General features: G+C 49.1%; 1 protein-coding gene across 1 annotated transcript; it reads left to right on the top strand.

Moving 5' to 3' along the window:
* Window positions 1-11255: 11255 nt before the first annotated feature.
* Window positions 11256-12561, top strand: B3GNT9 (UDP-GlcNAc:betaGal beta-1,3-N-acetylglucosaminyltransferase 9). Its single transcript, XM_010181536.1, has one exon. The coding sequence runs from the start codon at window positions 11314-11316 to the stop codon at window positions 12559-12561; it is 1248 nt and encodes a 415-aa protein (XP_010179838.1). The 5' UTR covers window positions 11256-11313.
* Window positions 12562-15538: the final 2977 nt, after the last annotated feature.

Raw genomic sequence — 15538 nt, 5'->3', positions numbered from 1 at the left:
TGGGTTTCGGGGGTTAGTTGTTTGTAGAGCTAGGGCGGTGGTGGTGCAGTTCTTTCTAGAGTAGATACGAATTCTGGAGCTGGGTTTTTGGCAGGGAGGTGGTTCTAGATCAGGTTCTAGCTCGCTTGATCCAGATCACTTTGATGCTCTAGATCACAGCTTTGATAACTTTGTGGTTCTAGATAACACGTTCTAGATCACTTTTAAAGGTCTAGGGCACATTCTAGCTCACTCAGGTTCTAGATAGGGTTCTGGATCAGGTTCTAGACCACTCAGGTTCTACAGTCAGTTCTGACTCACTTGTTGGTTCTAGATGGGTCTGATTCGCTTTGAACCTTTTAAGAACACACCGAATCTGAGGATTTCCAACCAGTCTGTACCTGTGTGGAAAAGGGGAGAGGGAATTACTCAGCAAACACAGTCAGCCCAACTTCACTAAACTGTGTCCCCAAATGTCACGGCTACACGTGTTTTGAACACCTCCAGGTATGGTGACTCCACCACTGCCCTGGGCAGCCCCTTCCAGTGCTTGACCACTCTTTCAGTAAAGAAGTTTTTCCTCATAGCCGATCTAAACCTCCCTTGTGGCAACTTGAGGCCATTTCCTCTTGTCCTATCGCTTGTTACTTGGGAGAAGAGACTGACCCTGTCTCGCTATCCCCTCCTTTCAGGGAGCTGTAGAGAGCAATAAGGTCTCATCTCAGCTTCCTTTTCTCCAGGCTGAACACCCCCAGTTCCCTCAGCCATTCCCCATAATTGCTGTTCTCCAGACCCTTCACCAGCTCTGTTGCCTTTCTCTGGACACTGCCTCAACGTCCTTGTGGCAAGGGGCCCAAAACTGAACACAGTATTGGAGGTGCATCCTCACCAGTGCTGAGTACAGGGGGGTGGTCAGTTGCCTGGTCCTGCTGGCCACACTACAGGTGATCCAAGCCAGGATGCTGTTGGCCACCTGGGTGCATTGCCAGCCCGGTTCTAGATTGGGTTCTGGCTCAACTTTTGGGTCTAGACAGAGCTCTAAACAGCTCTGGTTCTAGAGCAAGTTCTAGATTGGATCAAGTTGGTTCTAGATCACGCTTGTTCTAGGTCACTCTGGGTCTAGAGTGGGTTCTAGAGCATTGGGGTTCCAAATCAGGTACTAGATAACTTTGTGGCTCTAGACCACTTTGCTGTTCCAGGTCAGCATAAGGTTCTAGAGCAGGGTCGGGGTCTGAGGGGGGAGGTCCTAGACTCTGGCTCAGGGGTTTTCCCATCGCAGGGGGATTTGGGGTGCTTGCTCGTGGCAGCAGGCAGTCTCTCTGGGGTTTTCCTCTGTTACTTTCTTTTTTCAGTGAGCTTTCCCACAAGGCTGCCTGCCCCGTAGGTGGGGAGCCAAGGAGCTTGGGCATTAAATCTCCAGCGGCTTTGCACAGGAAGCCCCTGGCTGACCTGACAGCTCAACTGGAGGCAATTCCTCTTGCCATGAACTCGAGCAGAGCAGCATTTCACCCCGAATCACTTAAATCTCAGGCAGTGTTTGAAAAATCACAAGATCAGCCCTTCTCTCTGCACCACAAAGCTGTATTCCCACCGCAGGGCTCGATGCCTGCAGGGATACAGTGACAAGGAGCAGGGCTCTGCCCCGCAGCGGGTGGAAGGACGCTTGGCACACAGCGCACCTAAAGCCACAAACACAAACCCATGGTTGACAAGATCAATGACCCAATTGTGTAAGACCTTTGTCATGCCATGGGACGGACCAAGGGCATCTTTACTGGCACTGAGAGGAATGAATCATCCATGCATCAGTGCCCAAGAAACAAGGTAGAGGTGAGACAACAACCAAGTAAAAGCACTCATGGAGAAAACCCCTCCACCTCCCAAGCTCCCTGCGTGGCTCTCCAAGCCACAGCAGCCACAAGGGCACCCCTACAGCAATGAAAACCTGTTTCCTCTCTTACCCCATGGGAGCAAGCAAAAAAGGGTAGTTGGTCCCAAAAACAGCGGGTGAACAGGGTGGTAATACCTGCTATGAGTCCTCAGTGGCTTCAGGGAGTGGATCCCTCACTCCACAGCTGGCGCCTTTTCACCTTCATAACCATCATCTGCCTTCCCTACGGAGGAGGGATGAAAAGCGGCTGCAGATGGACAGGAAAGGGCTTTCCCAGCCCAGAGTCCCTGGATGCAGAGCCCAAGGGATGCTCATCAGGAGCCCAGCCATACGACAGCTTTTCACGGTGATGTTGTGTTCGATAAAGCGAAACGTTGGAGCTGAAATGAAAAACACAACAAAAAGCACAGACACTTCTAAAAAAGGCATTTTTACATTATGTTTAAAAAACATTTGAGCGTTTGGGGAAATAACAGAGGAGATCAAAAGCTGCTTTTATGACAAGTTCACTGCAAATTAAAAACTTGGCATACGAAAGGGGCCGTGGTCTGGGCACTCTCCAGACCCTCGGCCTCTGTTGGAGAATCGGGGTCGTTGTTTCGCAGGTTGGTGGCAATAGCAATGCAGATGTGGCTCTAAATACAAATGTTTTGTTTTGAAGTAATTCAGACTAAACGGAAATAAGTGGGGCTGGGTGTTATTTTTGTTGTTGTTGTGTGTTTTGGAAGGTTTGGGAGGGACCCTCGCATCCGTCTGCAGCCCCCGCACTGCTCGGCTCCCACCTCCTCCCATCATTTCCCTACTGGAAAAAAAAGAAACCAGTCCCCAAGTGGATTTTCCTTCTGAGCTGAACACAACCCCAATTTCTAATTTTGAGCCTTCACAGAGTTCAATAATCGTAAGGGGACTTTTAAAAAGCCAAATAGTGAAAAAAGAGAGGCAGAAAATAAAAGTATGTTTCCTACCAAAAACAATATTTACAGTAAAAAAACAAAACCAAACAAACAGCTTTTTTTGTGGTTCTTTTTAATTTTGATGGAAGTCCCCAACCCAGCTCCACATTGGGTCCCCCCGACGCCCCCATCCCGGAGCGCAGGAGAACGCGGGGAGCTGTGGGGCGCGGGGCCGTGCGGCGCTGGAGGCCGTCGGTGCTCCCCAGCCACCGATCACGTGTCAGGGCTTGGACACGGCCCCAGCTCCTTCCCCTGGTGCGGTCGCTCCTTCCACCGTGCCACGGCACGCGAGTGCGGGCAAGGAGGGACTCCAGCGCCTCGCCTCGGACCCCCTTGGCCCAGGCAGCCCCTCTGTGTAGGCACACAGGAAACTTGGCTGGCTTTGGGCATGAAAAGGGCCCAGAGCGCAGGGGAAGGAGCGCGGCTTTGCTCGGCGAGGATTTCCTCGGTTTCTCTTAAAGGCTGAGGAATGTCTAACGCTAACGACATCCAGATGTGCCGCCTTGGCAGCCCGCTGCCGAGACAGAATTACCGAGGGGACGTGGGATCAGCACTATCAAATGGGCTGTAAGTGTCTCTTATGCATGTTTGATCAGGGTGGGTTGGGGAGGGTTGTGCAGTGAGTGGTGGGAACTGGAGACCGTCCTTGTCGCTCGCCTTCCCCTCCAGCTTCAGGCTTTGCTTTCTGCCTTGCTGCTGTTGCAGGGTCAGCTGCAGGCTCTGAACACGCAGTCTCCTGCCCCACTATGTCTGTTTTATACTTTACTTTCCAAAGAAGCTTCCTGGTGTGTTTTGGGTTGTTTTTTGCAGCAGAAAGTTTGGGGCTTCATTAGAGAATGGCTCCAGTGCTGCAAGGCAGGGTTTCTTCCCACCCACGGCTATGTTCCAGTGGTGGCACATTAATTACATTTACAAGCCATTCCTCATCAGTGAAAGGACACGAATCTTCCCCGTGTTACACTATTGTGTGCTTTCTGCAAAACATGGGAATTTTCAAGCTCTCATGTCGCAAAGAAAGAAATAAAAAAGTTCCGCCTCAGTGAAAGGAGCAGTGACTGATCACATTTTTTAACAGCATCTGGGCAGATTCTGATAAATTTATGCCTTGGGTATCAGCTTGAAATTAGTGGGGCAAGTCAGCATGTTCTCCCTCTCCCGCTCGAGGCTGTAATTGCTGGGTTTGGGGCCACAGCAGGCAAACTATCGGATCAGAAGAGGGTCTGGGAGCTGAAGAGGGAGGGCTGGGAAAGGAGGGCGTGTTTCAGCAGGGCCACTTTTTCCCCCTTCATGAGCCTGCAATTCGTTATTCTTCTCCTGGGGCCAGGGGAAATGAATGTTTGCAAGAGGGAGGGCAAATCCCTTGCCCTGTGCTTGGCTGATCTGGCAGGGCCCTGTCTCCCTGAAGCAGTCGGGTGTGAGCTGAGCTGCTGAGCTCTCTGTAATTCTGAAAACTGGGCCACCTACACTGCCCCGATGGCACATCCTGTCCCAAAAGGGCCGGGGGAACATCCCACACTGCTGAAAAGCAGCAGAGCGCAGTCCCCAAATCCTGCCACGTGTACGTGAGTGACTTACCACAGCGTCAGACGGGTCAGCGTTTGCCGGCGGTTGCGGGGATGGTGGTGCCCACATCGGGCACAGCCATCGGGGCTCCTGCGCACATCTGTCCACCGAGGATGGTGCAAGCTCCTTCCTGGGACCCTGGTACATGAGAGCAGACATCTCAGCACCCATCTCCACCCTTCGCATGGGTTTCTCTGCGTTTGAGCTTGTGCACTTCGTAAAAGCTTCACAGACTGGGGGGGAAGCGAAAAGGCGGCAACCGCGGCAGCCATTTTCAAGCAGCCGCCTAAGCGTGACTGGCATCGTGAAGGCCGGGCTGGCAGCACTGACAGGAGAGAATAAGATGGGACCAAACCACAAATTTCAGGACTGGGGCAAGCAGACGGATAAATAAGGCACCTTGTCCTGTAACTACATGGGTCTCATCCATTCGTTTACCCTGGCCTAAAAAACACCTCTGACAGGAAAGTTGGAAACGGCCTTTTTGGAGCGGGGCCTGCATTTCTGTTACCTGCTTGTGCAGCGTCTCAACCAAAAGAGCTTTTGCCTTCAGGTGCTGCAATGCAATATATGGCAGTGGTGACAGTGCCAGTGACACAAGGCTGGTGACACCTCGCACCGAGCCACAGCACTGCTGCGATGGCAGCACGGGCCTGCACTGTGCTGGTTTGGCACTGGCTCACAATCTCGACTCCTAGGAAGGCTCCTTTAAGGCATTAAGCTAATTAAATTGTACGGCCTGTTCTCAGTTTGTTTATAGACTTCAAAACTTCTAAGCAGCTGAATGAGATGGGCTCTTTTTTTTTTTTCTGGTGAGGCAGCTTAGCAATTGTTTTTGTCACTTCATTTTTCCAGGGCTTTGCACTAACCACCTTGCCAAAGGGCGTCTCTTGTATTTCAGCCCACCCTGTCTTCTAGTCAGGAAGATCAAATCATCTCCACGTGAGACCTCTTCACAAACATCCTGTAATGCAGACCGGACCAGCACCAAAGCCACTTGAGGCACCAACTGTGCTGAGGTTATTGGCTTTGTCTGGAGTGGGGAAAAAAACCTCCAAATAACCCACAAACAAACAAAACCAGTAAAAGAAACCATGAAGGAATAAAACTCATTGTATGACACCTAAACATAGAAATGCAAAAGGATTTCTTCCCCTGCTCCGCCACTCCAAGCTATTTTTCCCTCTTTAAACACTCCAAAACCAGCTCAAACCATTAAACCTGGGTTGTTTCATGGATGTTTTTGTGCGTGGGGCAGAACAAACCCAGCGCTGCTGGAAGCTGACACAGTTCCCTGTGGATACCCTGAAAAGCTCAGACACTCCTGCAGTGCAAATTGAAGACAAAGTTTTGCCTGCATGAGGCCTGCATGGAGATAACTCAGCTGAGATCTTGAAATCTTTGCCTGGAGCTTTGCTTCAGGTTCCTGTGCAAGGGCAGGAGAAGGATGAAGCCCAGCATGGCTCAGAAAGAGCAGAACAAGTAACCCTCGTGTGAAATTGAGTGTTCAGCAATGCATTTAAATTCAACTGGCGTGGACACAGCAGTCAAACACCCTCTCGAGGTCTCGGAGGATGGCACCAGGCGAGAGTTGGCAGGAAGATGCAGTCACCCAAGCGGTGCAGGCTTCTTGCTGTCAGCATCCAGGTCTGGTGGGTTAAAGCCGATCCATGCACGTCTATCTTACGCAGTCCCAACTGCAGGATGGGCACAGCGGATGGCATTGCTGTTTTGGTCATTCCTGAACAGTGGCAGGAGGTGGCAGAGGAGCAGCAGCATGAGGTGAGAGGGGTCTGGGAGCTTGGTTTGCTCTTGCTGAGTGAACCAGGGTGGAAAAACTGCTGGAAATGAGACGGGAGAGGGACACATGCAGAGACCTCCCAGCTGCGAGCCAGAGCCCAGGTCTCAGCTTCCAGCATTGGGTGTTACAACCCGAGTTTGTTCTTGTGAAGTGCGTTTAATCAACGTGACATTTGAAGACAAATATCCAAAACCTCAAGCATTGCTTCAAAGCATCCCCACCACCCAGAATCTGCCAGGTTCCTCTGAAGATTGCAAAAAGCTCACGGAACCGATTGGTGCTGGATCCCCAACGTTCTCTTTAGCTCTTTATACAGAGAAACAGATAAGATGTCTCCATCAGCAACCACAGCCCCACATATCACACAGCAACACAACGTACGCAGCCCCTCCATTGCACAACCCAAACCTACCAGTAACAGCTCCAGCTTCAGGACCCGAAAACACTTCCCATGTGGCAGGACGACGAGCAGATCCGGGGACAGCCCACAGCCGTGGTCGATGCGGATGGATGCTGCCATGAGCTGGACGAGGTTGAGTGTGCAGCACTGCTCGTTGCTGCGTTTCGTGCTCTCTCGCTGCATTTTCACCTTCTCTTGTTATCACAGCTGCTTTCCCGCGGCTGGGCAGGTTGGATACCCACTCTGCAAGGCACAAAGCAACGCGCCAGGATCCCCAAGGCTTCTGGACTGAATCTGGGGATGGGATCCAGAGGCTTTTTCCCATCTGGGCCCACACGAGCAGAAGTGCCAAGCGATGGAGACGTGACGGCTGCTGCAGAAGAAGGACGTTTCCAGGATGAGCTCAAGGTTTCACATCGTTCAGCTGGGAATGAAGGAGTAGAAAGTACTTTTTTTTAAAAAAAAAAAAAAATCACCATTTAACTGCTTTTATTGCAGCACTCCTTGGCCATATTTCAGAATCCTCCTCTCAAAGAAACGAAAACCAGGACTGGGCCCTCAGCCCAAGCGTGCAGCAGCGCAGGTCAGGTTCCCGGCCTGGCTGCTCACCAGGGGGCCGTGCCCAGCTCCGTCACTCCCAGCTTTCCAGCAGTTTGTTGCCTTTTGGGCCACGCAGGCTGCAGGCCCCTTGGTCCTTCCAGCACATTCCCTACGTATGGGCTCCCCATGTTTCCATCTTATGGGTATGGGACCTCTCAGCCTCTTCTACAGCCCAGCTCCCCCTCTGTCACCTTCCCCAGGACCCCCCTTGTCCCACCATTGCCCCATTCCAACCCACTCAAGGTGAACTCCAGATCCCTACCATATCCATACCCAGGCAGCCAACATGAAGGAGGACAAGTTCTCATTTTTCCAAGCGTGGAGGACATGGAGGCAGCCCTGGCAGTGAAGCTTATGCTCTCCAAGCCACCAAACGACGCAGCAGTTTTACAACCCCAGCTCCGTTTCACAACTTGGATGGAGATCCCCCACGGCGCAGAGGCGCGTCCGCCTTGGATGCGGCTACACAGCGAGATGCTGGGCTCACATCTCTCTTGTTTGGCATCAAATGTTTTCTACTGGCGCTGACAGCCCTGTAGTTTTTTTTCCCCTCCCTGGTGTCAAGGTGGATGAATGATCATTTTGGCTCCAGGACATACCAGAGCATCTGCCAGCACCATCAATCCCTCCGAATTCAGGAACACGACAGCTTTTCCCACACTGACATCCATGGGTAGAGCTCACATCTGTGTAAGAATCAAGGGTTTTCCTTCAAAAGAAGGAAACATCTAACAAAGGCTGGAAAACCCATATAATTCAATCAAAGACTCGCTTCAAGGGCTGGCAACTACTTTCGAAAACTAGATATCCATCTACGTTCAGCGCTGAACTGTTTTATTTCACCATGAAAATTGCTATTTCAGATTCTTTTGTTTCAATAAGTGAAAACACAGAAGAAAATCCAGGCTATCAGCCCAGGCTTGTAACAATTCAGGGTTTTTCTTGGCTTTTCCAAGGGTGCTTATTGCCAGCTTCTGAGGTGCTGGCAGGGCAAGTCTGTAAGTCATGGAAATTATGAGTTTCACGACACACACGTTTTATTCCAAACCCTCACCGATAAAATTAAACACGAGAAAGAGCCAGGACTTTCATCCAGCTCCTTAATTACCATCTGGAGCCTGGCAGCTGAAGGAAGACCAAGCTTTTGCATAGGAAAGGAAAAAAATTGCTGTTACAGTGGAGAAAGAGACGAGACTTTACAAAGAGCTTGAGTCCCCACCAGGGTCTCCACATCTCCCGCTTGCTCCAGAGACCACGTGCACAGAGCTGCACAGCAGCTCAACGAAGCTTATTGCATCGCAACGGAAGGAGCGAAAATACCTTAATTTTAGTTCTTGGGAGCTTTCAGAGGCAGGGTCCCTATTTTAGGTATCACGATAGCATCCAACCAAAATTGTGGAAAAACTGAAATGCAGTGGGGTGCTGCAGAGCACCGCAAGCAGGACTTGCCAAGGGTAACTTGCACCTGACAGATGTAAGATGCAAACATCCTATGTGTGTTAGAAGGGACCATTTCACAAGGCTGAAAATAGTTATGAGCCAGCGTGGCAGAAAAAGCATAAACTGAAAACAGCTTCTGATTATTGTAAGCAATTTTTAACGATAATTTATGAGATCAGAGAAACTTCTATAATCCTATTAGGATCAACGTCGTGCCATCTGCTTAGCCTAGGAGAGAAGTGAAAGGTACAGTAAAAAAGTCCCCAAAATGGAGAGGGTCAGAGGCCAGAACATGGCAAGAAAGAAGGCCTGAGGAGAAAAGCGTGGTCATCAGGACGGGGAGGAAGTGATTTTAAATCCACTGGGACTACAAAGAGCACGGAGAAGCCATTTGCTAAAGTAAAGCTTTCAGTAAGGCTGCAAACAAAGCAGAGGAGGTCAGTAAATATTTAGGAGCTGCACTTTGGGAAAGAGATAGCTGAGAGCAGATGGTGATGAAATACTCTCCATTTCAACAGCAGCTTGGGGATGAAGTTAACTAGTGATGAAAAAGTAAAATATTATTAAATCATGAGGTCCAGGTAATGTGCAGCTGAGAATGTCAGAGGGGCTGGCCAAGAAATCAGCTGGTTTGTTAATTCTGCTTTTTCGCAAGTCTTGAAATCCCACAGGGTCTGGAGGTAACGCTGTGCCACTACTTTAATACTTCGTAATTACAGACTCGTCAGCCTAATTTTGAGCCTCAGGCAGATAATGTTACAGCTGATACAAGATTGATGGTTAATGAACAAGTAGCAGGTGATACAGTCCACTAATTTGCTGTGAGTGGATGCCACTGAACTACAGAGGGTCCTGTTTTAAGTCATAGTGATGCCAAATAACAGATTCTTACCAAGCAGGTTGCCCATTGGATGCTGGAGCCGGTTGGGTGGCTACAGGGCTCGACTGGAGGTTCAGCATCCATCTGTGTGCTCTGTAGGTGTAGATCGCATACAAGTGTAAAAGATTATTAGTGAGTTATATAGGAATATTTGAATAACAGATTCTTACCAAGCAGGTTGCCCATCGGATGCTGGAGCTGGTTGGGTGGCTACAGGGCTCGACTGGAGGCTGAGCATCCATATGCGTGCTCTGTAGATCGCATATGAGTGTAAAAGATCATTAGTGAGTTATACAGGAATATTTACATCCAATTGTGGGGAAATATTTTGGACAGAGCTCCGTGCTAATGACTGCAGGGGTTACAATTGTCAGCAGCCTTCTCCAGGAGGAGCCCAGAGTGACTGGGGTGGGGTTGGGGTGCTGTTGGGTCCCCTCCACTCAACTCAGTTGTGGAGCTGCTGTGTGAAACTGGTGATGAGAGGACCTGCAGACCCTTGACCAGCTCTTTTTCCCCTGAACTGTGCTTACACGCTGCTTTCTGCCTCCTTGTAACTCTTTTTGTTTATTTGTTTGCAGCTGAAGAGCGGATCGAATGAGACAGGAGATCTCCAGGAAAGGCGTAAGTGAGGAATCACATCTTTCATTTCAAAAGGCAGCTTCACCTCTCACACATCAATAAAACGTTTCTACCCCCAGGCTCTGCCTTGCTTCTGGTGTGTTAGGATTTACTTGCCCACCTCTTACTGGTTAGGGCGATTTGGCAGAGGCAAAACACGTGTGCCCCTTCCAACCTTACTAATGGAAGTTATTTATATTGGTTTAATATTGTACAGGGATTACTGGCAGCAAAAGGGCCTTAGGTGCATTCACAGAATCACAGAATGGCTCGGTTGGAAAAGACCTCCGAGATCATCACGTCCAACCGCTCCTGTCTACCCCCTAAACCATATCCCTAAGTACCTCATCTACCCGCTCTTTAAACACATCCAGGGATGGTGACTCCACCACCTCCCTGGGCAGCTTGTTCCAGCTTCTGACGACCCTCTCAGGAAAGAACTTCCTCCTTAGCTCTAACCTGAACCTCCCTTGGCACAGCTTGGTGCCGTTTCCCCTTGTTCTATCCCCCATCACCTGGGAGAAGAGACCAGCACCCACCTCTCTCCAAGCTCCCTTGAGGCAGTTGTAGGTGGGGATGAGGTCTCCCCTCAGCCTTCTCTTCAAGAGTGCTCCTCATGTATTCATTCTGTTGGTTCACACGAGCAGACCGTGGAAAGCCTGCCCTTCAGCAGCCAGCTCTGCACCTCCCCGTTTCGACCCCAGAAGGGTAAAAGCAGCAAGTAACAGTTCCCAAGCTAGGGAAGAAGAAAGGAAAAATAATTAATGATTTATGGAAGGATGGCGTTGTTGGTCATTTTCCACCCTGTTTTTCCCAAAGTAATGAAACCTCTGGAATTGCAAAACGTGTTCGGCAGGGAGGGATGTGGGAAGAAGGGCGCCGATTTCACAATGTGCTTTGGGAATGGTTTTTGGGATGATGGATGACTGCTTGGTGACTGAACTAACCAAGTCACAGAGCCAGGCCACTCGGATCAGCGTTGGGTTTGGCAAGTTCCTCAACGTGTCTCAACGTTCATATGAGTAAAATGCACATTGCTGCTCGGTTTTGAAATGGTGTTTCAGTTAATCTGGCCTTCAAAGCTGCTGAATCCTCATTGCTGACACTCTGTGTTTATTTACAGATGGACATTGGTGCCAGGCAGCTCAAACACAGCTTTTAAACGGCCCCGGAAGCCCCGCAGAGACAATGAGAGTTCGCCTCAAAGGGGATGCGATCTGTACCCTCTTCCTGCTGGTAGCACTTTGCTCCTTACTCTACTCTCAGCTGGAACATTTAGTGCCGGTAGGAAACAAGGAGCCAATGCAGAAGAAGCCTTCAGCAGCACCAAAAATACCCTCTGACCCCATAGCACTTTGGAGACCAACGCCAGCAGAGGCTGCGGTACCCAGACCCCAAGTAACTCCTGCCGGTAGACGAACAGAAGTGGCCAACAACAGGGTCCCAACTACAGCTCCCCCCCTGTCGACCGATTCTGCCTTCAACTTCAAGCGCTATCTCCTAAACAAGGATAAAAGGAACTTCAATCTCCTCATCAACCAGCCCAAGAAGTGCAGGAAAACACCTGGAGGTCCCTTTCTGCTCATTGCTATCAAATCTGTAGTCGAAGACTTCGACAGACGCGAGATTGTCCGGAAAACGTGGGGCAGGGAGGGTTTGGTGAACGGGGAGCAGATCCAGCGCGTGTTCCTCCTGGGGACGCCAAAGAACAGGACAGCGCTGGCGACATGGGAGACCCTGATCCATCAGGAGAGCCAGACATACCGGGACATTTTACTCTGGGACTTCATGGACACCTTCTTCAATCTGACCCTGAAGGAGATCCACTTCCTGAACTGGGCTGCCGAATTCTGCCACAACGTGAAGTTTATTTTTAAAGGCGACGCCGATGTTTTCGTCAACGTCGAGAACATCGTTGACTTCCTTGAGAGACACGACCCCACCGAGGACCTCTTTGTCGGGGACATCATCTACAACGCCCGCCCTATCCGTGTCCGGAAGAGCAAATACTACATCCCAGAGACCATGTACGGGCTGAGCATCTACCCGGCTTACGCGGGAGGAGGAGGCTTTTTGCTGTCCAGCCGCACCATGAGGAAGCTCTTCAGGGCTTGCAGAGAGGTGGAACTCTTCCCCATCGACGATGTCTTTTTGGGCATGTGCTTACAAAGGATCAACCTCAAACCCATTTTGCATGAAGGATTCAAGACCTTTGGCATTGTCAAGCCTTCTGCTGCCCCACACCTACAGACGTTTGACCCCTGTTTTTACAAAGATCTCATGGTAGTTCACAGTCTGAAAGTTGCTGAGATCTGGCTGATGTGGAACCTGCTGCACAGCCCACGTCTTTCCTGTACTCAGAAGAAGCAAGTGAAGAAGCCTTTCCAATGGAAAAAGAAAGCTCAAATAACCACACAGGCATCACCCCTCAGATAATGCGGGCGGACCACAGCAGAAACACACAGCAAACCAGCTGAGAAAGGGAACCTGGAGCTGCTGCAACCAAAGGAACCAACTTTAGGAGTATTTTAGCACATCTTATTTAGAGCATTAAGAGCAGATGACCAACTATTGCAGGAATTTGCCATAATCCCACGTTTGCACACACATACCGTGTAGGTCTTTCTCCATTAGTGAGTCTCAACGATCATAACAGTATCTTTAATTTATTATTATTTATTAGAATTACAGTAGTGCTTAGTGGGCCAGTGTGTAAGAGCCCATTGCAAAAAAAAAAAAATCCTTGGAGATTTTTTCATCACTGTTAGAAATGTAAGAAATGAAAGAAGGTCGAGGGTAAGAGATGACACCAAGAAGCACAGGGGTTGCTGTCAACCGGTTACCTCGACTTGGGCTGAGAAGTGACCGAACTACACAGTAACTAGAATACAGGAAATCAAATCACATTAGTGTATGCTGCAGTCACTGCTGCCTGGCTGGCTTTGTGTCAGCCTCATAAGAGGAGAACAAGTAACAGCTATGGAAATGGGGTCCTACACATTGCAGATAGGGTGGGCTACAGGAAAACAAGCTGGAGGCTGAGGCTGGTGTGGCTGGGTGAGCACAGGACAGGTACGGAGGTAACTGGGAAGGGACAGACTTCCAAAGGGCCTTCAAAGAAAGGACAAGAATTTGGAGCTGATCCCTTCAAGTCTTGATTTGTCATTATTTGTAGCAACACCCCGGTTCAAACATCTGCTCCGCTGACACACTCGGGACTCGAGGGACCAGGTTTTGGCACTTCCATGAGCTCAGGCTCTCTGCGCTGACCGGCACTCAGTGAAAACTCAGTCATCCAACAGCATCTGACCTCTCACCATCTAATGCAGATCTTCTGAAGGTTTGCATCTGGAGAGATCCTTTGGACCGGTGAGGATAAAACCACACAGAGCTGCTGCTCACGTCACATTTGGGAGCTCCTTCAAAGCAGATGAAAACTTGACGATGGACTGGGCTGGTTTCTACAGCCCTCGGTGCTCCGGGCTGGCACGCAGGCATCTGCAAAGGGCGGCCAAGAGTTTTCATGTGGCTGGGGGTGTCACGTGAAGGGAGAAAGTTGCCCTCAGACAAAAGGGTTTCGGAATGAAAGCCCTTCTAAATTTGTTGCAAGAAAGCAAAAACACACAGCAATCTCACTGCTGAGCCTTCCAAGTTTCAGTCCATTAACTTCATAATTATTTTAAGCATCACACAAGCACACTGGATTGCTGAGTTTTTCAAAGAACAGTCAATACTTGGAAGATTTTGTGTTTTTCCAGCAGCAGATTACCTTAAAAGAACATCCTTTTCTTGGACATCAAAGACGAAGTAAATTCCTCTAAATCAGGATCAAAAAGCTATGAAATTCATGGGGCAAAGAGTCTGGCTCCACCTCTAATGCTGTGTTTGTTAATTCTTCTGCCATTTTTCCCCCTCAACAGAACTCCCACTCATCACAGAACCCCTGATACCTTCCCTCCTCAGGAGGGCACATCCACACAGCTTCAAAGGAAACGAAAATCAGCCAGAAATGTCCAGGAATTTGCTTTCCTCTGAACAGAGCCCACAGTGCAGCTGCGTTTCATATCTGGATATAACCTTCCTCCCACCCAGCTGGCCATACCTATTGGGAGACTTTTAACAACAGCTTGACACATTATCCTCAACATAAGAGTTTCAGCCTTACAATCATGTATTTCCAAGGAAAGGTCAGCTATAAAATAGAAATTAAAAGACCTGCAATCCTGAAATACAAAATACTCGTAAGCTTTACGAGGAGCTCTGCACAGCGTGGAAATGAGCCAGAGCCTTGCTGGTGGGAGAAACCCAGTCCTGCCCCTGCCTGCTAACACGTGTGGTGCTTATGTATGTATGAGCTTGTACAGAACTGCATGACCTGTGATTAGTTTACAGTTTGGGAAATTATTTATACCACAATTAAAAGACAGCATGCAGACGTGCCTGCAGTTGTCAGAGTGAGTCTGTCAAGCGCATCTGCACGCACGTCGTAAGACACGTGTATTTTTCATGAAGACAGCAATATGAAAAATACATTCTTAAATCTTTCGGATAACTTGGTCAATCTTTCCTTACGTTGGAGTTAATTTAATGGCAATGACAGAAAAATAGACACAGCTTACCTTAAGATTTCCAAGGCAGCTAGTCAGGTTTAGGAGTCCTTATTAAGATCTTTCTTTTAAGCTTGGAGATGCAGAGATTGGCTCCTCCCTCTACAAGCTCTCCAGACCTGCAATCTACCCACAATACAGCATTAATGAGCACATTTTGTCCCAGACACCATCCACCCGTGCCAGCACATACCCTGACAGCTGACAGAACAGAACCACAGCAAACTGGTTACTCCATGATCTCAATCTATAGAATAACTCATTTATTTTACCCAAGGAATACTAAAGTTCATCTCTGTTAATGAAGTACACAGCTGCTTTTCTCCATCAGCCTCTGCTGCATGGCCAGCTTGACCTGGTTTTAAAAGTTTCCCTTTGCTTCTGCAGTTGAGCTGGAATTTCACAGACCTCATGTGTGAGCGCTGGGGAAATACTGGAGGGTAATGCTGCACCCCCTGCATCATCATCATTATTATTAATTATTATTATCATTATTATTACTACTACTATTCTCACATACTGCTACAGCAGGCAGAAAGCCTTTTGACTTAACCCAAGCTGGAAATGGTTTCCTAGAAGATGGGGGTCTCTTAAAACCCTGTGTATGAGCAGGAAGGACTCTGTACCAACCTTGCATCTCAGAAAACCCAAAGCATCCATTTCAGAATGAAATTCTGAGCAGCTTTCATTAACTGGCTATTTCAACGCACCAGTCAGGGTTTTGCTAAAGCCTTGCTGGCAATTTTCTTCATGACTAAACCGTGAGGAGGAAAGAAAACATCGTAACATCCTAGAGTGGGGTTCAC

Source organism: Mesitornis unicolor, unplaced genomic scaffold (genome assembly GCF_000695765.1).
Source record: "Mesitornis unicolor isolate BGI_N332 unplaced genomic scaffold, ASM69576v1 scaffold16430, whole genome shotgun sequence".
Classification (NCBI taxonomy): domain Eukaryota; kingdom Metazoa; phylum Chordata; class Aves; order Mesitornithiformes; family Mesitornithidae; genus Mesitornis; species Mesitornis unicolor.
Note: the sequence above shows the minus strand (reverse complement) of the source record. Positions and strands in the feature narration are given on the sequence as shown.

Bases quoted from the DNA above. Each gene is read 5' to 3' on its own strand.
- B3GNT9 (XM_010181536.1), top strand. From the start codon at position 11,314: ATGAGAGTTCGCCTCAAAGGGGATGCGATCTGTACCCTCTTCCTGCTG.